Genomic DNA, 25,257 nt, shown 5'->3' with positions numbered 1-25,257 from the left:
GTGGCATCATGACTCTCTTTTCAACCTAACTTAATTAATCAATATTTAGGTGATTTCCAAAAAGTATGCAAAATTAGGCTACCTTGATAGATCCAGGAGCACATCAAATTTTGAATTGCTTGCCAAACAGTTATATATGGACCGATCGGCTTGATTCGTTTTTTAAAACATATAAGTCGTCTTTTTTTATATATTATTCAAGGCATCGTTGGTTTTTATAAATTGTGGGACTATTTGTAAACCGTTTGCTAATTTTTATACCCTACATCACTACTACAGTATAAGGTATTATAATGTAGAGTTTGACCTATTTATAAGTATACCGATCGACTCAGAATCAATTCCTGATTCGATTAAGCTATGTCCGTCTGTCTGTCCACGTTAATTCGTGTACAAATTTCACAATTTTCACTTCACGACCCACTTTTTTTCAAATCGAAAAATTTTAAAAATTTTTCTACAACTGTGAAGTGGATAAAAATATTATCAATTTTTGTTTTATGCTGGGCCCAGGAACTGACCCGTCGACGATGACATTTGGTTATAAAGGGTTTTCGATACACTCTTGCAGTGGTCATTTTTTCCTATGCCGACTTAACATAGCGTTTTTCTTGGTAGTTTCCAAGATCTTATTAAAATTATATTTAGTAAATCGATTTAAAAAACATGGCAAATATTGAATCTTCACAACAAAAAAAGGGAATAAAATTCGCTAAAGAGAATGTGAAAAAAATTTGTAAAATCATAACATTGGCTGCAGTTTTGGAGTACATCCAGATCCCCAAAAATACATTTTTCTTCGTTGTTCGTTTGACAACAAGAGGGAGCGTGGGGGCAAAAAACATTTTGAGAGTTTTGTTCATGACTGGTTGCAAATTAGTGGGATGCCTTTTTGAGTTTTTATTCTCAAAAATTATTTCCTGCTGCACGAAAGAATGAAATTTTTCCTATTAATGATAAAAATAAAATTTATTCTATTCCAAGTATTCAACAAGGATTCCTTGTCTACTCTAAGTTTCTACCCGGCACGTCAATTTGGGACCTTGTTCATACGGTTGATGACTTTTTGATTTTGTTTTGCTCAAAAATTGTTTCCTATTATGCGAATGAATACACTTTTGTCTATCGGCCGGGCCGAATCTTGGGAACCCAACGCCATGGATTCTGCTAAAAATTCATACAAAATAAATTTAATTGGAGGGCATAATTTTATTGTACATACCAAACTTCTATCAAAACAGCAAAAATTTAAGCTTCTAGGGACCGAACAAGAATGATGGAGAGACTGGTTTACACGGGAGCAACATCAGGTTGTAAACTGATTCGGACCGTACTAAGCACAGTTGTTGGAAGTCATAACGGAACACCACTTGCAAAATTTCAGCCAAATCGGGTAAAAATTGCGGCTTGTAAGGGCTCAAGAAGTCAAATCGGAAGATTGGTTTATATTGGAGCTATATCAGGTTATAGGCCGATGCGGATCGTACTAGGCACAGTTATTGGAAGTCATAACGGAACACTACGTGCAAAATTTCAGCCAAATCGGACAAAAAATTGCGGAAGATTGGTTTATATGGGAGCTATATCAGGTTATAGGCCGGATCGTACTAAGCACAGTTATTGGAAGTCATAACAGAACACCACATGCAAAGTTTCAGCCAAATCGGACAAAAATTGCGGCTTGTAAAGGCTCAAGAAGTCAAATCGGGAGCTCGGTTTATATGGGAGCTATATCTGGTTATTGACCGATTCGGACCATACTTAGCACAGTTGTTGGAAGTCATAACAGAACACCACATGCAAAATTTCAGCCAAATCGGGTAAAAATTGCGGCTTATAAGGGCTCAAAAATTCAAATCGGAAGATTGGTTTATATGGGAGCTATCAGGTTATAGGCCGATTCGGATAGTACTAGGCACAGTTGTTGGAAGTCATAACGGAACACTAAGGGCAAAATTTCAGCCAAATCGGACAAAAAATTGCGGCTTGTAAGAGCTCAAGAATTCAAATCGGAAGATCGGTTTATATGGGAGCTATATCTAAATCTTACACGATACAGCCCATTTGCAATCCCCAACGACCTACATCAATATTAAGTATCCGTGCTAACTCTACGCGTTCGACCGGGCCGAACTTTGGATACCCACCACCTCGGGTATATATGTAAACCACCTTTCATCAAAATCCGGTGAAAAATGCATACCCTATGCCCCATAGCATCTATATCGAAATATGTTCCGATTTGGACCAAATGTAAATAACAAAATATTGGTCTTTTAAGTAGCTATATCTAAAAATTAACCGATCTGAACCATATACGACACGGATGTTGAAAAGTCTAACATAACACTGTGTCAAATTTCAGTGAAATCGGATTATAAATGCGTCTTTTATGGGGCAAGACTTTAAATGGAGATATCGGTCTATATGGCAACTATATCGAAATCTGGATCGTTTTGTGCCATATTGCAGAAAAATGTCGAAGAGCCTAACACAACTCACGGTCCCAAATTTCGGCGAAATCGTACAACAAATGCGCCTTTTATGGCCCAAATCCTAAATCGAGAGATCGGTCTATATGCCAGCTATATCCAAATCTGGACCGATCTGAGCCAAATTGAAGAGGAATGTCGAAGAGCTTAACTTAAAACACTGCCCCAAATTTCGGCGACATCTAACATTAAATGCGCCTTTTATGAGCCCAAAACCCTAAATCGAGAGATCGGTCTATATGGCAGCTATATTCAATCCTGGACCGATCTGAGCCAAATTGAAGACAAATTTCGAAGGGCATTACACAACTCACTGTCCCAAATTTCGCCGATATTGGACAAGAAATGCTCCTTTTATAGGCCTATAACCTAAAATCAAGAGATCGGTCTAAATGGCAACTATATCCAAAACGGGGCCGATCTGTGCCATATTGCAGAAGTATGTCGAGGGGCTTAACCTAACTCCTTGTCCCAAATTTCGGTGACATCGGACAATAAATGCGTCTTTTGTGTGTCCAAATCCTTGAATCGAGAGATCGGTCTATATGGCAGCTATATCCAAATCTGAACAGATCTGGGCCGAATTAAAGAAAGATGTCAAAGGGCCGAACACAACTCACTGTCCAAAAATTTGGCAAAATCAGACAACAAATTCGTCTTTTATGGGCCCCAGACCATAAATCGAGAGATCGGTCTATATGGCAGCTATACCCAAATCTCGACCGATCTGGGCCAAATTGAAGAAGGATGACGAGGGGCCTAACACAGCTCACTGTCCCTAAGACCCTAAATTGGCAGATTGGTCTATATGGGGGCTATATCAAGATATAGTCCGATATAGCCCATCTTCGAACTTAACCTGCTTATAGACAAAGAAGAATCTGTCCAAAATTTCAGCTCAATATCTCTAATTTTTAAGACTGTAGCGTGACAGACAACAGACAGGCGGACGGGCATGGCTAGATCGTCTTAGATTTTTGCGCCGATCAAGAATATATATACTTTATATGGTCGGAAATGGTTATTTCGATATGTTGCAAACGGAATGATAAAATGAATATACCCCCATCCTTCGATGGTGGTATAAAAAATCAATGTGTAGAAGAGAGCAATAGAAAGATGTGTAATGATATAAGGAAAGCTTTGAGAGAGTCTAACGTTCAAGAGAATGCCCAATCTGCCCAGGAGGTACGGAGTTGTCAGATGTACCAAAACCAATTGTAGTGAAACCTTAGGAAAAGCAGGGATCGAAAAATTTTAAATGTCGAGAATAGAAAAGCGGTACTGTCATTATTCAGACTGAAAATGAAGTTGAAAGAGAAAAAATAAAAGAGGCTATACAAAATGGAATGAGTGATGGATATGATGTTAAGATACCAGGCCCATACTAAATGAAAATACTTATACCTGATATGAAGTTCAAATATGCGGATGAACAGTTTATACAGAAATTAAAGTACAAAATTAAATGCTGAAAGAAAGCAACATAAAGGTGATAAAAATTTACGAAATTAATAGGAGAAATAGAAGAATATGAAATGCCAAAATAAAAATTGACAATGAATCATATAAGATAGTAAATGACACCTCAAAGATAAATATTAGTTGGGAACGTTGTAGAGTTTTTGATGAAACTGCTTTAAATGTAATTAAGGTTACAATAACAAAAATTAAGATGTGTGAATAAAATGTTAAGGTGAACATAAATCGAAGGAGATCGACAAAGAACTGTGCCAAATCGCTAGTCATTTTAATAATTGCTTCGTAAATAGTGTTACTGTGATAAGAAGGTCGTCACCAAACGAGCAAAATATTTGTTATATATAACAATCAGAAAAAACAATTGAATTTCGTGCAATAAACATCGTAGAGCTTAGGAACGTCGTTAGAAACCTGAAAAATAAAGCAGATTTTGAGAATGTAACTCAAACTGTAACTGTAAGTATAATAAACAGTTCATTAACTTGCGGAATATTCCCGGAGAATTAGATGGATACTATGTTTACGCCAATAGAATAAATTGCAAACACAAAACGTGTGAAGAATTTCGGCCTATTAATACGTAGGTGACGTTTGAGACAATGATCGAAAAAGTGGTGAAGCAGCTACTGGAAGAGTACAAAGAGGAAAAAACTCCATTTTAACAAAGTACCAATCAAGTTTTCGTAAAAATTGCGACATGTGAGGGAACTACGTTTTGAATAGATGGAAAAATATAAAAAAAAAACAAATAATAGCAATATTCTTAGATTTTAAAAGAGCATTTAAAACCATAGACCGACAACTTTACATGTACGGCATGTAGGGGCACTGAATTGTGCTGGTTTAAATCATACCGAACGAAAAGAAAATATTTGTTGTTCATTATTTACATTAATGACATGCGAAAAATATTAAATTAGTGTGAAATAGTTCTCTATGCAAACGATACGCTTTTGTTCGGAAAAGCAGAATCAACGAACCAATGTGAAGATTACCCTAAAAGTGACTTGAAAATGAGAATGATTGGCTAATAATTAATAAACTTAAACGGAACGAAAAAAAGACAAAAAGTATGGAAATCAATATGACAAGTGAGATAAATTTCGAAATTAACGGAGAAGTAATAGAAAATTTGGACAATATTGAATATCTCGGCTTCGTTTTTGACCAAAAACAAAATTTCAAAGAAGACATTAACTACATAAGTGAAAAAATTGCGTTCTTCAGAAGGATAAGAAACAATATAAATACAATGATGGCGCTGAATGTATACAATACTCTAATAAAACCAAGCTTTGTGTTCGGTTCTACCATTCTTGATGCGTGTTGTAATGATTCCCAGCTTGATAGACTACGAAAACTACAAAATAAAGAAATGAGAGCAACTTAAAAATGTCACAGGCTCACACCAATAAATGATATGTTACAAACCTTAAAGTGGCTAACAATAAAACAAAGACTGGCATTCAATACATTAAAATTAATACACAAAATAAAAATCGGGAGTGCACCAAAATACCTACCCAGAATATGTTGGCCATGTACAGCCATATTTCCTACGCAATGGAGAAAATTTAAGACTGGCAAGAGCAACAACAACAGCAATGAACAAATCACTCTTCTACAAAGGATTGCAACTTTTCAATTCACTACCGAATGAAATAAAACGTGAGACTAATTCGAACTTTTTTAATATACAAATTGTATTATTTGTAAAGAATAATATTTGAAATTAAATGAGATGTTTAATTTGTAATATGAAGTATTAAAATATAATACAATAATAAAGAAATATACTACCGCTACTACTACAAACCACTTTGATATAACATTTTTGTGAAATTTTTTAAATCATTTTGTGCGCTAACATTTTTTTTCGAATCACCCTAATGTTAAACTAAGGGCGGGCTAAAATCGGGCGAAGCCGACCTTTTGATAACCAATACCACATTGGACATGCAGGCTAAGTCGTCGAATTTAAAATTTGCTTAATTTTGATATGTAGAGAAGTGAAAATCGGAAGAGGCATACATATTGGAGCTATATCTAAAACTGTACAAATTTCTATGAAATTTATCATTCTTCATAAGAGAAACTTTCGTCCCAAATTTTGTGAAGATGGGTTAAGAGATTACTAAATTCTTGAGTATTATTCAAAATCGAAGAAAAATGTATATGGGAGCTATATTTTAATCTGAACCGATTTCTATAGAATTCAACAGCAATACCGGAAGTCATAACGGAATCCTTTGTGACAAATTTCGTGTGACTCGGTTTACAAATTCAACAGCAATACCGGAAGTCATAACGGAATCCTTTGTGACAAATTTCGTGTGACTCGGTTTACAAATTACCATATTATTGCAATACTAGTCCAAATCGGATGAACATATGTATGTACGATCGGATGAAAATTGTGATGTATGTTGTGACTGTGTCGATCGGTATTCTCGTCAATGGGACTATTTCTCTTCCTTCTGGATATTACAAACAAGTTCACTAAGTTATAATACCCTGTACCAAAGAAGTGGTGTAGGGTATAATAATCAAAATATGATACGGGGATATTAGGTTGTAAAAAAATCATCACCCTGTTTCAAATTTCAGCTGGAGGTTTTTCCACCAGCAGAAATTTCTTACGCATATAACAAATATTACGCAGCAATCGGTAAACAGCTAACTTTATATTACCATCTGTTTAAATTTATCGGGTCTATCGACACCCATCTCTTAATTAAGGTTTATCGATAGGATAACTAAAAGCATGTATTCAGAAAAACAAATTCCGTTAAAAAAAAAGAATGTCGATACGATAAATTATAAACGGAGAATGAGAAACCTGCTCTTATTTCTTAGCAATTTCTATTTTGCACTTTTTTGAATTTGCTATAAAATAGGTTTTATAGTTTCACACAAAAAAAAAAGTGAACCCCAAATGAATGAAAATTGAACTAAATGGTAGTTAAATTGACCATGATTTGGCGCTTAAGATTCTTTTTGTCCCGTTTGGTATACACAGTTCCTTATTTAATTATTGTAATTTTAAAGAAGTTGGGATATCTGAACTCATTTGCAGCATGTTATGAACATAATAATAACGAAATTTTTCTGGCGATCTAATACCAGTATCATACAAATTTGTCTTATGTTAACCCTTAATTTATTACATTAAAATTTGGAAATAGTCATGTATTTCTTAAAAACTATTCTCTTTTTCCCGTTTAATGAAAATTAATTTCAACGTATCAGGTATAAGAAGAATAAATAAAAGTAAGGTTTTATATGTATTGAGTAGTAGAAATAACTAGTTCTCATGAAAATTTTACTCAACGCTTTCATATTGTGTAAATAATTGTGGCTTAAGAGTATTATTAATTAAAAAAATTACTATTTTATTTGCAAATATGTAATTGTTTTAAATGATAATTTTAGCTTAATCAAAAGAGTGAACTTTGAATAATAATAATTAATTTTTAGCCAATTTAGTTGGGAGTGTAAATGGGCTATATCGGTCCACGTTTTAATATAGCTACCATATAAACCGATCTGGTATCTTGACTTCTTGAGCCGCTAGAGGGCACAATTCATATCCGATTTGGCTGAAATTTTGCATGATATGTTTTGTTATGACTTCCAATAACTGTGTTAAGAATAGTTCAAATCGGTCCATAACCTGATATAGCTGCCATATAAACCGATCTGGGATCTTGACTTCTTGAGCCACAAGAGGACGCAATTATTATCCGATTTCACTGAAGTTTTGCATGTAGTGTTTTGAAAAGTTCAAATCGGTCCATAATCTAATATAGTTGCAATATAAACCGAACTGGGGTCTTGACTTCTTAAGCCTCTACAGGGAGCGATTCCTATCCGATTTGGCTGAAATTTTGCAAGAAGTGTATTGTTACGACTTCCAACAACTGTATCAAAAATGATTCAAATCGCTTCATAACCTGATATAACTCCCATATAAACCTATCTCGGGTCTTAACTTCTTGAGCAACTAGAGGGCGCAATTATTATCCGATTTCGCTGAAATTTAGCATGATATGTTTTGCTATGACCCTTAACAACCGTGCTAAGAATAGTTCAAATCGGTCCATAACCTGATATAGCTGCCATATAAACCGATATGGGATCTTGACTTCTTGAGCCTCTAAAAGGCGCCGATTTGGCTGAAATTTTGTACAACGGCTTCTGCCATATTCGACACGTATGTTAAAGGTCATGGGCTTTAACATACGTGTCGAATATGGCATGAATCGGTTTATAGCCTAATACAGCTCCCCTATAAACCGATCTCCCTATTTTACTTCTTCAGCCCCTTAAGTGCACAATTCTTACTATATTTGGCTGAAATTTTACATAATGAGTTCTACTATGGTCTCCAATATTCAATATTCTTTTATCCTTTGGTTGCCTTAAAAGAGAGAGTTCGACAAATGCAATTCACGGTGGAGGTTATATAAGATTCGGCCCGGCCGAACTTAGCACGCTTTTACTTGTTGCCATTCATCTAGCCAATTGAGATTAATATTTGCTGCAAAAAGCCATGGTTAGTTAAAGTTATGAGTTGAGCACAGAATGTTTTAAATGAAAACAAAAAAGAACAAGTAAGTTCGGCCGGGCCGAATCTTATATACCCTCCACCATTGATCGCATTTGTCGAGTTCTATGCGCGGTATCTCTTTTTAGACAAACATAGAATATTGAATAAGAACTGTTATGCTATTGGAGCTATATCAAGTTACAGTTCGATTCGGACCATAATTGAATGCTGATTGACATTGTAGAAGTCATTGTGTAATATTTCAGTTCATTCGGATAAGAATTGCGCCTTGTAAGGGCTCAAGAAGCAAAATCGGGAGATAGGTTTATATGGGAGCTGTATCAAGCTATTGATCGATTCAGACCATACTAGACATGTTGAAGGGCATGAGAGAAGGCCCTGTAAAAAATTTCAGCCAAATCGGATGAGATTTGCGCCCTCTAGAGGTTCGAGAAGTCAAGATCCCAGATCGGTTTATATGGCAGCTATATCAGGTTCTATATCGATTTACGCCATACTTAGCACAGTTATTGGAAGTCATTACAAAACACCTCATGCAAAATTTCAGTCAAATCGGATGAGAATTGCGCCATCACTTGGCTCAAGAAGTCAAGATCCAAGATCGGTTTATATGGCAGCTATACCAGATTATGAACGGATTTGAATCATACTTAGCACAGTTGTTGAAAGTAATACCAAAACACTACGTGCAAAATTTTAGTTCAATCGGACGATAATTACGCCCTCTAAAGGCTCAAGAAGTCAAGACCCAAGATCGGTTTATATGACAGCTATACCAGATTATGAACCGATTTGAACCATACTTAGCACAATTGTTGGATATCATAACAAAATACGTCGTGCAAAATTTCATTCCAATCTGATAAGATTTGCGCCTTCTAGAGGTTCAAGAAGTCAAGACCCAAGATCGGTTTATATGGCAGCTATATCAGGTTATGAACCGATTTGAACCATACGTGGCACAATTGTTGGATATCATAACAAAATACGTCGTGCAAATTTTCATTCCAATCGGATAAGATTGGAACCTTTTAGAGGTTCGAGAAGTCAAGACCCAAGATCGGTTTATATGGCAGCTATATCAAAACATGGACCGATATGGCCCATTTACAATACCAACCGACCTACACTAATAAGAAGTATTTGTGCAAAATTTCAAGCGGCTAGTTTACTCCTTCGGAAGTTAGCGTGCTTTCGACAGACAGACGGACGGACGGACGGACAGACGGACGGACATGGCTAGATCGACATAAAATTTCGCGACGATCAAGAATATATATACTTTATGGGGTCTCAGACGAATATTTCGAGTAGTTACAAACAGAATGACGAAATTAGTATACCCCCCATCCTATGGTGGAGGGTATAACAAGTAAATGCGTGCGTAAATATGGTTGAAGAACATAATTTTATTCTACATACCAAACTTCTGTCAAACCAGCAAAAAATAAAGCTTCAAGGAATCAAACAAGGATAATCAAAAGACCGGTTTATATGGGAGCTATATCAGGTTATAGATCGATTTGGACCGTACTAAACGCAGTTGTTACAAGTCATAACAGAACACTACGTGCAAAATTTAAGCCAAATCGGATGAAAATTGCCGCTTCCAGGGGCTCAAGAAGTCAAATCGGGAGATCGGTATAATAGGAGTTATATCCAAATCTGAACCGATATTGCCCATTTGTAATCCCCAATGACATACATCAATAGTAAGTATCTGTGCAAAATTATAAGCGGTTAGTTTTACGCGTTCGACCGCTATCGTGATTTCGACAGACGGACGGATGGTCATGGCTAGATCGACACAGAGTGTCGAGACGATCCAGAATATATTTACTTTATGGGGTCGCAGATCAATATTTCTAGGTGTTACTAACGGAATAACTAGATAAGTATACTCCCATCCTATGGTGGTAGGTATAAAAATAATAAGTAGTAATAAATAGAAAAAAACTTGCCTACAAAATGATTTTTTGGTATTAGTTGTAATTAATAAATGAAGTAAAATGTTGAGTCTTGACAAAAGCAGGATTCGTAAAACACGCTATGAAAAATTAATGCCAACTGACGTCACGACTTAAAATTTTACAAAAACAAAAGTCTATTCGTTAGTAAATTGAAAAAACAATTACATTTCATTCCACTTAATTTACCTATTAGAATTATCATCAATGTTTCTTCGGCACCTCCACTGAACTTAACTGTTTTTTACACTTTTTACTGCTTGCTGTTTTTATTTTCTTTCCGCTGTAACGATGCACACCCGAATACATAACAAAACCAACTGACTAAGCCGCCCATCAAAACGAAAATAGTCAGATAATTGAATTGGAGATTTTGTGTGTATGCATACATGTTTACACGCCAATTCACACACAGCTATTCGTTTTTAGCATGCACTAGCTTGCCCAAAAATGTAAATAAAACATATTTAATAAATTCCGACTGTAAAAGGGAATATGTTTTACCGGCAGTTAAGAAAAATATCCTTAAAATTCATGTCTCTTTTTATTTTGTTTTTTAAATCAATGGTAATGTGCTTCAGTAAAAATTAGCTACAAACATTTTTTTCCATACAAAAATTTTTTAGTATGGTCACAGATTACAGTTAATGATGTAATTTTCCCTTCCGGGAGTATTTATGATTGTGAATTAAATTTTTTTAAACTCGATATAAACAAACAATTTTAGAAAATTTCCATACCCATTTTAAGTAGATGAACTAATAACAATTTCTTTGAAATACAATAAATTCCCGTAGTTTACCAATTTTCAAAACAGAAGAAAAAAATTTCATAAAGCGTAATAAAATTTGTATACCCATTTTGGGTCAAATTTTTACTACATAATGCTATCGCATTATTCAGTGTAGAACATGATACTGTCAAGATTTAGACAACTAATTTTAAATGCTTTTTATTTCGACGATATGTTTTTTTTCGACCTTTGTGTTTATAAACTGTTAAACTGATCATCAAACTCGACATCTCCAGCTACGGTACTAATGATAGCACTACACTAAAAAAAGTTTACTCAAACTTAAAGATTTTGTCCTTAATATGAAGTTTTTGGTAATAATTTCGAGCCAAAGATATGCAACTTATAAACAAGTTGCATGGTGTGGATATAAACCAAGTACACGGCGTTTTCAAATAAAAAATGCATGAATCCATAAGACAAAGAAATGAATACTGACGTTAAGGTTTTTTGCATTTGAAACTCAAGGCTTGAATGCAGACTTGAATTAACGATATTTGTCCCTCAACTCAATACAAAAAAAATGGATTAATGTTGGCCGCAACTTAATAAAAGGACGCTGTATTTAAAAGAATGCAGGATGCAGTTGGGGCGTTCGACCAGTAACCCGCCCTCGGAAAGCTATGAGAATAACTATGAGAAACAAAGGAATAGTAAAAAAGGGACTGTGGGGAATTTGGCTGTGGATTTGTGATAAGTCGGAGACTGAAACACCTTGTCTCAAGCTTTACTCCGGTATATGGTTCCAAGGCATGGGTACTTGTAAAAGCAGATGAGGCAATGCTTGGTGTATTTGGGAGAAAGATTCTTCTTAAAATATATGGACCAGTATGCGTTAATGGAGAATATAGGCGTCGTATGAACCAGGAGCTGTATGAGCAGTATAACGACGATATCATAGTTACACGTATCAAAATACAACGGCTGCGTTGGCTAGGTAATTTTGTCAGAATGGATGAAGAAGCTCCAGCAAAGAAGTCTTTTGAAGGTAAATACGGTGGTACACGCAATCCGGGACGACCAAAAGCCGATGGAAAGATCAAGTGGTTTGAGACACCTCGAAACTTGGTGTCAGAGAATGAAGAATGAGCCGGAAAATCCAGGCACTTGGAACGCTATTCTACGTTCGGCTAGTGGAACTAATGTTCTGTCAAAGCCAGTTAAAGTAAGTAAATATACAAAATAAGTCAATATTAGTTAGTATTTTAAAGGAAAAAAATAAATTTCCTTAAAAGAAACCCGATCGGTTTGATAATAAGGCTGCTGCTTTCTAGGTAAAATTACTTAACATTTAAAATGCTTTTTTCTTTGATTAGTGAGTTAAATTATTTTATTGGTCTTTGTCCAAAAATGAAATATGATATATTCCATGTATTCTTTAGTCAAACTAAGAGAATAGTGTTATGCTTGCAATTCACTTTCCACTCTTATTTATATATTTATTTACATAAACATCTTGATATATATGTTAAGGATGAGTTGATATTTTAATTATCCCTTTCAAGCTTTTTTACGATTTTGAAAATACATCGTTCTTTTCGAGTTGAATGAAAGACCAAATTTTTTTCACATATTTTGCCTAGCTGGTCAAAATGCCTCATTTGATGTGAAGGTGAAAAGCTTATAAAATTTTATGTTTTTGCTAATACCTACAAAATACAAAAAATTATACAAAATAACAGCCATTTACATTTAAATACAGTTTATCAACGATAATCCTAATAATTCGGGGCTAGAAGCGTTTATCGGATAATTAAGGTAAAAAGTTTTACTTGTTTTTACAGTACATACATACTACTTTGTTTCATTTATTTTGTTGACTTTTTTTCATTTTGTAGACTTTGTTAATTCGGAAATATTTTATGCTTTTTTTATTCGGATTTCTGAATATGCCTTTACACAACCACTGCGTTTTATAAGACATTTTTTGTGCAGACATACAGCGGTCAAAAAAAGTATTCATCATTAGAAAAATTGATAATAAATTCACTTATTTTGGGTAATTGAAGAAAATTTAAAGTAAACAAATAATGCAGTTTTATGCAATAGTTTATTTTTCGTAATATGTTTTAAAATAAATTCAAAAAATAAATTTAATTAGCGCAAAAAATGCAATTTTATATAATAACACCAAAAACAGAACAAAAAAGTATTCATCATTGATGTGCTATCATCAAAGTCAAATTCAAATATTATTTGGGAATCCCCCTTTTCTGTTTTATTTAGTAAAGGAGGCTTTGCCCTTGACAGCAAATATTTAATTTCATTGAAAATATAGTTTTTGTCAAAATGGGTCGTAAGCAAAACGAGGTTTCTGATGAGGTAAAAGTTTTGATAATAAAACACCACAGGAATGGTTTAACTCAAAAAACTATCAGTGAAATATTAAATAGACCACGATCTACTATACAATCCATCATCAGAAAGTGGACAGAAACGAAAACTGTTGACAATAAACCAAGATCTGGTCGACCAAAAGCACTTTCAGTTGGAGATGTGCGTTGGCTAGTGCGGCAAGTTCAGAAAACTCCGAAGACAAATGCGACCATTCTTCGTAAAAACACTATGGAATATTTAGGGAAGGAAGTTACTACACAAACAATTCGAAATACACTCAAAAGGCATAGTTACAGAGGAAGAACTGCACGTAAGAAGCCCTTTCTTTATAAATAAAATAAACCGAGTGAAAAGGCTAAACTTCGCAAAAATGTATGTAAAACAGCCCGAATCATTTTGGAAAACAGTCATTTTTGCAGACGAGAGCAAGTTTAATCTTTTTGGGTGCGATGGAAAGGTCATAGTGTACAGAAAACCAAATACAGAGCTTGAAGAACGAAACACAGTTGCTACTGTAAAACATGGTGGAGGTGGTTTAATGGTTTGGGGGTGTATGGCGGCTTCAGGAGCGGGAAATCTTGAAATTATTAATGGAGTAATGGATCATAAGTATTACATTGACATTTTAAAAAGGAATTTAAAAGATAGTGCTGTAAAACTTGGGCTTGGTAATAACTTTCAATATTATCAAGATAATGACCCCAAACATTCTGCTTTAAATACCAAGATGTGGATGCTGTATAACTGCCCCAAAGTCATTAAAACTCCTCCTCAAAGTCCCGACTTGAACCCAATTGAACATCTTTGGGAACATCTCGAACGCAAATTGAGAACGCGCAATTTTTCGAGCAAGAGTCAAATGCAACAGGTGATAATGGAGGAATGGACTAATATAGACCAAAATATAACCGCTAAATTAGTCCAATCGATGCCAAACCGTTTAAAAGAAGTTATAAGACGCGGTGGTCGAATAACAAAGTATTAATTTTTTTTAAATTATGTTATTTATTTTTTTGTTTTTTTGCAATGATGAATACTTTTTTTGTTTAATTTTTTGTGTTCAGCTGTAAAATGGCCCTTTTTGTTCCAATAAATACTATTTTTTTCTTTAAAAACAATGAAATTGTGTACACATATATCACACAAGCACTACTGCATCATTAGTTTAATATGTTTTTATTCCAATTGTCTTTTGTAGACTTATTAAAAAAAAAACATTGAATGATGAATACTTTTTTTGACCGCTGTAAATAAAATAAACAAGATGTACATTTTAAATCATTTCTTACGAAATTGTTTAACACAATGTCGATTGCAGAAGACTGAAAATCCCCCTGCCACAATCGAGACAGCAGAGATGACATAGAAACGGGACCCGACAAGCCCTGTGTGGGTGGGCCATCCGGTTGGACTGGGTTCAAGGTTTGCGTCAGAGGGGAAGGAAGCAACTCAAAAAGCCCTTCGACAGCAGCAGCAAGTAAAGCATCTAAGGAGGAATCGTCCACACCACAAGTGTCCAGTGACCTGAGGAATAGTGGCTCCACAGCTTTCTCACCTGCCCCTGGATGCTCACGGAAGCTCATCATGACAAGATCTAACGAATATAGTGAGGATGAACTCCTGGCGGAATCAGAAGACGAGGCTAACGCAACAGTGGTGGAAATTCTGAATCCTGACCATGGTCCGGTTTCTACAGCTAATTCTCCACCATTGTAAAGCCGCTTCGGCGGCACAAAAGTCCTCCTAATGGCAGAGAGATTTGACGTGGTTCTTATCCAGAGACCATGGGTGTGTGGGGAATACTTCGTGGACTAAGAATTCCGGGATTTAAACTACTCAAGGGTACGGAGAATAGGAGACACAGAGACTGTGTCTCTCTTGCAAAGAGTAGTCTAAATGATTTTCTTCTTCCGTCGCTAAGCACTGAAGATTTAGTAGAATCCAGCCTTGAAATAAACATGTCTCATTTCTGGCTGGCTTCCATATGTATGGCACACAATTCAGAGATGCTGCTGCAAGGAAGAAGAGCCTCATTGTAGGAAGTGATGCTAATGCACATCACCAGATATGGGGAGTTCGAATGCCAACAAAATGGGTGAGCTGCTTATTGAATATATTATAAGTTGCAATCTGGAGATTTGTAATAAAGGGGACAAACCGAACCTTATTACAAGGAAAAGGCAGGAGGTACTAGATATTACCTTTGTATCGGGAGATATAAGCTTAAGAATATGCGACTGGGAAGTGTTGGAAGACCACAGATTCTCTGATCATCTTTATATATGTTTCATCCTTGGAGAAAATACTGCAGAAGTGGTCCCTCGACTAAACGGAAGAAAGGCGGATTGGGATAAATTTCGGCACAAATTCTGCACGTCTATCCCTTCTAGACAAGGAAGGAGGTGGCAACTGCACAGGATATACACATAATGGTCAGGCGGATCACGAAGGCCATGAATGATTCGCGCGCTTCAGCATGTCTTAGTGCCAAGCCAAGGGGCAAACAGCAAACGCCATAGTGGACTACAGAGCTGGTTGGTCTAAGGAAATACTGCAGAAAACTCTTCAACATAGCGAAAGCCACAAGAGCTCCATATGATTAGCACATCTATAAGGCTGAGCTAAGAAATTATAAGGACGAGCTGAGGAAGGCTCAGAACAAATCCTGGGTAGAATTCTGCGGCTCTGGGGAGGATACATCTGAGGCCACTAGGATAAGGAGATTCTGTTCTCGAGTCCTATTACGGTGGGGTATATTCAAAAGTCGGAACATGTATGGACAATGTCTAGAGAGGAAACACTAGAACTACTCGTTGACACTCATTTCCCGGGAAATTCTTCAACGGACAACGTGGCGCCAGAAGAGGTTGTCACTGGTATACATTCATCGGTTGTTATTATCCACAGGAAAGTAGGCTACCGAAAGTGGTCTGGGTATAAATCCGTGGAAAGGGCAAGAAAGGCAACTCTTGCCCTATACACCTGCAAGAGAGCCATTGGCAAACATTGGTGGTTTAAACCAAATGTCATGCAATGGGTATATACTGCAGTTATCAGACCTATCATGCTATATGGTGTTGTGATCTGGTGGACGGCGCTTCAAAAGTCCACCTACTGCTCAGTACTTAACCGGATCCAAAGGATAGCTTCTTTGTGCATCACAACCGCACTGAGGACGACACCATCTGATGCCCTGAATTTTATGCTACATATATTGCCTCTGGACATTGTGGCTAGACAAATTGCTGCGACTACTGCCGTGAGGCTTAAGGGAGCTTTCTCTTTGGTCTGAGCGGCTTTTTGATAAAAAGTGCTGTTCCACTATTCCTGATTGAACCGATTGGAACTATGATATCCCTGATAACAGAAGTTACATAGACTTCTTTGCGGATGGTTCCAAACTAAACGACTTTGGTCTTTGGGGTGTACTCTAAAGTCCTAGAACTGGTCACATCGAAAAGGTTACCCAACCACTGCAGTGTGTATCAAGCGGAGATCCTTGCAATTATGGAAGTGGAATGTGAAATGGCTAAGATAAAATGGCAACTGGCGGACGAACTTGCGAAACTAGGAACTATCTTACACATTCTAGAGGATCTGGAACCTGTGGGCATGCCTCTAGCGACATGGACCAGGCCCGAAGGACAACGAGTGATAGATGGTCACAAAGACGAGGCTGTGAGCATTCCAAAACTATGTGGCCTGTTTTAGACTGCAAGAGGCCTACCGCTTTGCTGTCACTGGCTAGAACAGACATCTCCGTCATTGTGTCTGTCATGACAGGTCACTGTCTAATCGGAAAACAAACATGCTATTATTTTGTCAACGACAAATGTTTTATAATATTTTATTAAATATTGGTATTTGCACTTTTTTGAATTATTAAAACGAAAAATAAGCAATTTTTGAGAAGCTACTGAAGCAAATGCTGTTCAGAAAAGCTAATAGCACTTTTTGTAAGTAGCACGGAATTACTAACTTACAATTTTCTTTTTTGAGGTCACTTTTATAGTTTTTAGAACTCATAACAAGCCGATTACTGGCTTAGGTGTATGCCCATAGTGGCATGGGGCGTGTTAATGTCTGCACCCTCTTTCCAACCTAACCTATCCTAATAGCACTTTTAATGGTCGTTTAATACCTTTCTATTAATAAAGTATTTTGAATTATTTCAGTTTCATTTGCCAATTTTTGAGTCAAAACCATTAATTTCGTTTCTGGCCGTAATAGGTACTTTATTAATTTTTCGTTTCGAACTATTTGTAGCGACGAATAAGCATGGCAAACGATTAAGTATTTTTAGTGTATTAAATTTTTTTGTAAAAATTGTTTGTAAATAATATGAAATCTGAATTATTTACATATATTTTATTTTTTAATAATGTTTATATTTTTTAGTAATTTTTTATTTACTTATTTTATTAAATAATACTTTTTAAATATTAGGTCCATCGTATCTCAGATGTAAGCATGTGTGCCTTTAACGTTGAAAGCCTGGGTTCAATTCTCGGCGAGAACGTCAAAAAATGTTCTGCGGTGGATATCCCCTCCTACTGCTGGCGACACTAGTAAGGTATTTACCTTTTGAAATCTGAGGTGAAAACTTCGCTCCTAGAGTGCTATCGGTCTGCGGCAAGACGTTCGCACTCGTCAATAAATAAGAGATCGCCGATCATTGAACTTAATCTTGTATCGGATAGAATTTATTGATATGAGAGAAATCTTCCAGCTGTTCCTTAATAGAATGTGTATGAACAACAACCGAAAAAGCTCTTGTAAATTGCAAATTTTCTTATATACATCTCATTAGAGAACGATATTTTTCTCTTATTCAAATGAATGCTGTCCACTGTCCAGTTTTTAGGTCAATAATAAGGGAACTCGTGTTTGTAGCTGAGTCAGAATAGTTTTCCGCTGAGCGAAACCAAAATGTACAGAAGTTTAACATGACTGATCTAACAAATGTCGCTAGTATTAATGAGACAACCACCGCTATTAATTTTTTCTGGTTGAAACCCTATCCCTTTCCTATCAAAGGCCTGTAAATGCCAATTTTGCTTATTACGGGATCGGAAGCATTTGAGCGAAATGAAAAAAAAAATCCAAATTATGCTTTTACCTGGTATTCTACGGCGTAAAATGTTAATTGGAGAGAAATAAAAGAAACCCCAAAAAATGTGATTTACCTGATATTTTATGGAGTCAAATAAACGCTTGAAGAAAAGTGCCAAAGGCGTCCTAAAACTTTCAAAATCTTCATTTTTTTATTGGAGATTTTTAGGAAATTTTTAATGCTAAAACAAATTCGAATGGAATAGAACTATCAAAAAAGTATCTTTGATATGGTATATTTCGAACTATTTATTTATTTTGTTTACAATTCCGTACCCAAATCGATCTACAATTTTAACTTGTTAAGCTCCTAGAAGCCTAAAGCCCGCATTAACCTATCCATCGATTTATTCTTTGAAATTAGATTTATATATATACATTCGCATGAAATCAGAAATATACGGCAGCAACATCCACAATTAATAGTTTTCATGTCAAGTATGACTTATTCATTATATACCCATTTTTGAATGAGAATTTTTTTAATTGCAAAGAGACTTACTTCATATTTTGAATAATATTGGAATGAGAATTTTTTTAATTGCAAAGAGACTTACTTCATATTTTGAATTATATTGGGATTCGTCTCCGAATTTACATATTTATTAAATTAGACCCCATAATAAGGCATAATTTAATAAATCTGGAAATACGCCTCATAACAAGGATAATATCTTAAAATTTAATAAAAACTTGACGTTTGTTTAAGTGTTTTTCAATCTTAAAAACAAAGTTGCGAAAAATTCTTACTAATGTCAATGCTATTTTTGACTTTTAATCAAAGTCGTGCAGTCTCCTACAATTTATAGGTAATTTCTTTATCTTAAAGTTAATATACTGCAATATAACGCACCATAAATTTAGCTTAAACATATGCATCTTTATGTCAAGGACGAGATTTTAAAGATTAAACATACTATTTTAAGGGTACAAAATTGTTGTGTTTAAGGCGTAATTTTTGAAACTAAACAAAAACTCGTAAAAATTAAGAGCATTTACTTTCATCATTTAGGACAAAATTTTTCAGTGTATAAGTTGTAAATTTTGGCTCTAAGTTATTTCTTAAAAACAAGGACTGTTGGAGAAAACTTGTTGCCGTATTTAGAAATAACGAGCCCCAATTTGAAATAGAAAATCTTACAAAATCAAAGAAAACAAAAGTCGTGTTGACCAGTCTGAAATAAATCTTAGCACTTTCCTCGTTTTAACCCTTTAGTGCATAGTGTCCTCTTTATCGGATGTTTTCATTTCTTACGCACGTACTCATTTATATGAATATTTTGGAAAACCGTATAGTAAAGAACATCTAAAAAAGCAAGCAAGCACGGCAGGTAAATGAAATAAAGAAAAATTAACTATATATTATGGTACGTCACTAGTTTTAATTTTTTTATTTTATTTTTCCGGCTGATGGAAACAAATCCCAAATTTTGCTCGTGCAAATTATGATAAATGTGAAGCAGATTGACCTATATTAGTTTACGCTTTTATATACAAAATATTTTTTTAAATCGCTTATTTGTCGTCATTTAATTCCAAAAAAGTAATGAATAAATAAATTGTACTGGAGAGCTTTTTGCTTTAATGGGTTTATATATAGAAAGTTCTTACTTTCAATTTAGTTGAAATCCGTGTATTACTGTTCCCAATTGTGTTTATTTATTTTCTTTTAATAAATTGATAGTTCTCCGGACATGAGTTTATTTTCGAACTTTCAGGCGATTTACATACCTTGCATTGCACCTCCCCAACATAGCCAAAATAAAGCCCATTTAGCAGTGCAAAACCTCTGCAGGCACTTGGGCTTAAAGCGGCACCATCCAAAACGTTGGGAATCCATAAATGTTTCAGTTGAAGCTGAGCTGCGATCTACGGTCGAAGGCGTTTGCACTTGATTTAAATCGTTGTTGTTATCCATTACTTTGAGTTTTATCGCCACTCTCAATTAATTACACTTGGCAAACACTTAAAAAAAATTCGTAGTTATTTGATTTATTTATGCCATTTAACAACTGAAGCCCACAACGTTAAAACATTTTCAATTTAAGCACGAATTTACGTTACACATCAAAAATTCACAACGATACCAACAACAAACCAGAACTCATCGCGGACACACAAGCCCGAACTTCTTTCGACGACGCGCCAAATGTAACTGAATGATGGCCATGTCATTGAATTCCTTTAAAGTTCCATCTCGTCTCGTATACGAGCGAATGACACTCTTACATGCCACTCTTACATTCAGTTATTATGTGTTATGTTTGGAAGATCTACACGAATCAGCATCGTCGTGGATTGTGTTGAACACCCCCACACCCACACAAGGGGGCTTGCCATCCTGTACAGAATACGAGTGGCGAGCTTAATGTATAATATTCATTGAAGCAGTTAGCAAGCACATATCTCTGCTAACAGACGCTTGGCTACGGCTCTGTTATGTGGGTATGTTATTATATGTGGGTGTTGAAATGAGAGAAAGTGCTTGAAACTCACCACCACCCACCGAAAAGTACCACAATCCGAACTATTCACCCCATTTAATTCGCATTTACTTCACCCACACACATAAGCAAAGGCACAGCATCAATAGAACAATGAATCCTCATCGCTGCATAAGTAGGTGGGAATTTTGTTGAGAAGAAATGAAAAATAAAATTTGTATGCCGGCTTTTTTTCTTGCTGACTGAACATTTAAGTGTGAATGAATTTATCTTACGCATGCATTCGTACTCACGTTATTGTCCTCATCACCAGCTGAAGAGCTTATAATTGTAGCGACTTATACTTAATTCCATGATAACAACAAGGTGCGTCAAATTCGTGCAATGACTGCTAGAATCAACAATTGATGAATTGTATTCATTCTCTGATCTTCTTTATTGTAAAGAATTGGACCATTACAATTGTTTTAGAAATTATAGTTTAATTTTAAAGGGGCCGATAGCAAATTGTGGGCACGGCGTGCTGCTGAATAAACGAATAAATAGTGCACTCTAAACTATTTCCACAACAATAATGGTAGGCAACAAGATGCTGCACAAATTAGAATAACTTTCAACGTGTTTGTTGTTGTACGATTATAATGCAGAAAGTTTTTAAAAGTTACACATTTTGTGTAACAACCTTAAATGGCATTAAAAACATGTATGGTTCTTATAAAACAAAAATACTTAAAGCAAAACATATAACTACTTGCACCAGAATTCACAAAACTTAATATAGATTTGAAATAGGAATATTTGACAGATTTCATTTAAAGCGCTGTCAAATAAACCTTGTGAACGCACTCATACACTAATCATCGAAGTGCCACTGTTTATTTTTTCAGTAAACTTAACATTTCCATCATGGTGGTAAAGCAAACGAACAAACAAGTCTGCAACTCATAAAAATTTACTATCGAAATTCAGAGTGGGTGACCGCTACTTTAAGAGCGCAAACTCAGAGAAATTTGTTTGTGAAAACAGCAAAAATGTTTACTTTAACAACAGAAAGTCAGCTGAAAATGGGACGGCAGTAATTTGTTGATAAAACAGTAAACATTTTCTGCTGTTTTCAAATAGTAAACATTTTATTAAAATTGCTTCTAAAACAAAAATTTTATTAATTATTTGCTAAAGACAAGATTTTTATATATATTATATATGTAACATTTCTTCTAAGCCATCATCGGTGAAAAATTCTCTAAAGACAATCTTCTGTGCAGTTTTGGTCCTACTTCGATATTATTTTATAAAGCCAAAATTCGAATAAACTTTTTTGTGCCTGCTCAATGCATTTTGCGACACTACATTTTGCCTAAACTCTTTTAAGTCTTTTTATTTTGATTTTCTACTCTAAATAGAAACAAGAACCATTGGTCTAATCTGGACACAGTTGGAATAACAAAACGAAATTTTTTCTAAAGAAGACATTTTAATTAAATTTTTCAAAAACTTAATTTCAATAAAAATTTCTGTAGACAAAATTTTAATAAAATATTTCAGTAATAACATTTCAAAGAACAAAATTTTCCTTAAAAATATTTATTTTTATAGAAAAAAAATTTTAATGAAATTTTCTTTAAAGACCGAAACGCAATGTAACTTTTTCAAAAGATACGTTTTTTGAGAAAGATTTTAAAAAAAGTAATTAAATTTTTTTAAGCCAAAATCTTCATGAAAATTTTTCAAATAAAAATTGTTTCGATAGGAAATCGTTTAACCCATCACTCTTTAACCTCGATTCACTTGTTAGCAAAACAATAAATAGACTAGACAAACAAACAGAAAGATTGAACTTTCTCCTTCAATGTAAACAAAAAGGCATAACACCAACACACATTAAAAATTCGACTAGACATATTTCTAACTTATTCAGATCAACACAGACGAATCAACAGGCTGAGAGAATACAACGAAACTTCCACACCAAATTACTTAACGTAGAAATACGGGAGAGTCATATCATCATCAAAGCAGTAAGGGAAGAGATTGGCAACATTGAGGGAAAAATCAAAAATACTCTGAACGAAACGGAACTATATAAATTTACACAAGAGCAATGGACTAGATATAGCAATATCAAATCTAAGGTTGGACAAACACACAATTGCAAAAACAAAAAACTAAAAGCAGAGAGGTTTTGAAATTCGGGTTTAAACTTAAGGAGGACTGGTTTACAAACTACACAAATATAGAACTTAATATATGCAATATATGGATCCTATCATTGGGAAACAAATTCGCTATTCCTGTGTGCAAAAACAATTTCGGCCCAGTTCCACTGATTGCAGATATTGAGCAATGGATACAGACGATAAAAGAGGACACCGAGAAGGACATAACTAGGGCAAATAGGATTTCGGACTTCAGAAATAATTCAAGAAATACAGAAAAATTAATGCTTGGAATTTACGATAACGACGGCCGATAAAGGTAATAAAACAGTGGTAGTGGCAGAACACGTACAAGACTGTCAGGGAGGATCCTACAATTAAATTAGAAAGAACGAACAATAACATCGTACAAGGACTGTATAAGAATTATAACATAACGAAATGGGAAACATCGAAGTTAGTTTGCAATTGAGCATTGGCTCCACAACTTTATGGTTTGCCGAAAATACACAAGGACAATGTACCTCTAAGACCTATTTCTTCTTCAACGAAAGTATCGTGCTACAATTTATCGAAATTCATCGGTAATATATTAAAAGCACTAACATCTTCATTATAAAACGTCAATAATTCGAATAAGGGGCGTGATATTCAAAAAATCTAATAAGGGACATGATATTGGAAAATGACGATATACTTGTATCATTTGACGTGAAATCATTATTTACATGGCTATAAAAAACATCATGAGTAAGTGGGAACATCTCAAGGAACACACTAAGATGACGAGATTCTTCAAAATCTTGCACTTCTGTCTCATAGAAAACAACTATTTTAAATACGAGGAAAAGATTTACCATCAAACATATTGTATGCCAATAGGCAACCCCCTCCCACCGATTATAGCTAACATTGTGCTAGATACACTTTTGGACGAAGTGTTGGGGGAACTAAGAAGCCGAAATATAGAAATCAAGTTTTTAACGAAATACGTGGACGACCTCTTGGGAATATTCAAAAAACAGGATGAGCAGGAAATACTAAGGCTACTTACATGTCGATGAACACGAAAAAGGACAAAGATAATACAAAGTTACAGTATTCCGTTGCAATAGTTTAGAGCGTAAACATAGTTCTGTGATATTAGTTTTTTATTTTTCGTTGCAATATTTTACATTTTATTTATTTATTTTTTTTTTATTATTAATGTGTCGTGATGTCCGGTTTTTTAATAAATTAAGAGAATAATGCAAATGTAAACATATGTGAGTAAAAACTATTAACGTAACAAAACATAACAAAATATTTTAAATGCGTCTCTGTTAAAAGATTTCATTAAATAAACTCTTGAAAAGCTAAAATCGGAAAAAGCCGACGAAACTCGAGAAAAGGAAGAAATAAACTTGTTTTGTTTCCATTTTGAAACATATGAACCTAACAACCCGCAAGAATCACGTAAAAGATTATTAAACAACAGTGGTCGCTAACAAAAATAATAAATAAAAAAATTCTTTTGTTTTCGTAGCCACTATGTTTTTATAGCAAAAAATAATGAATTTTATGACCATTTAGTGAAGATAACTGGATTTAAATGAATTTGACATAAAATCGCACCGGTAAGTTAAACTATTTTGTTAATGTCCCTGAAAAGCTGATCTCTCTCCTGAAGCAGCGATTGCTGTGCCCCCAAAAGGTGCAAATTTTCTGATAGCTGGAGAACATCGATGAATGTTTGGGGAACTTTGCCTTATACACGGATCGTGTTTTTCACAAGTAAATAAATAAAACTTTGATAAAATAAATCAAAAACACTGGAAAGAAGGAATTTCGATGTTAACCTGTGAAGTTGGTATTAGGTCTGTTCGCGTACTTTTCCAGTAAAAATTTTCAGGAGCGGAATTAAA

The 25,257-nt window shown here is 34.9% G+C and overlaps 1 protein-coding gene across 1 annotated transcript in view; it reads right to left on the bottom strand.

Annotated features, from left to right (window-relative positions):
- LOC106088385 (solute carrier organic anion transporter family member 4A1) overlaps window positions 1-20,806 on the bottom strand; it is a 158,214-nt gene extending 137,408 nt beyond the window's left edge. The window contains exon 1 of the mRNA XM_059365314.1: window positions 20,485-20,806. Within this exon, the coding sequence (XP_059221297.1) occupies window positions 20,485-20,671 (187 nt within the window). The 5' untranslated portion in view covers window positions 20,672-20,806. The remainder of the gene's footprint in view (window positions 1-20,484) is intronic.
- Window positions 20,807-25,257: the final 4,451 nt, after the last annotated feature.

This window comes from Stomoxys calcitrans, chromosome 3 (assembly GCF_963082655.1).
Source record: "Stomoxys calcitrans chromosome 3, idStoCalc2.1, whole genome shotgun sequence".
Taxonomy (NCBI): Eukaryota; Metazoa; Arthropoda; class Insecta; order Diptera; family Muscidae; genus Stomoxys; species Stomoxys calcitrans.
Note: the sequence above shows the minus strand (reverse complement) of the source record. Positions and strands in the feature narration are given on the sequence as shown.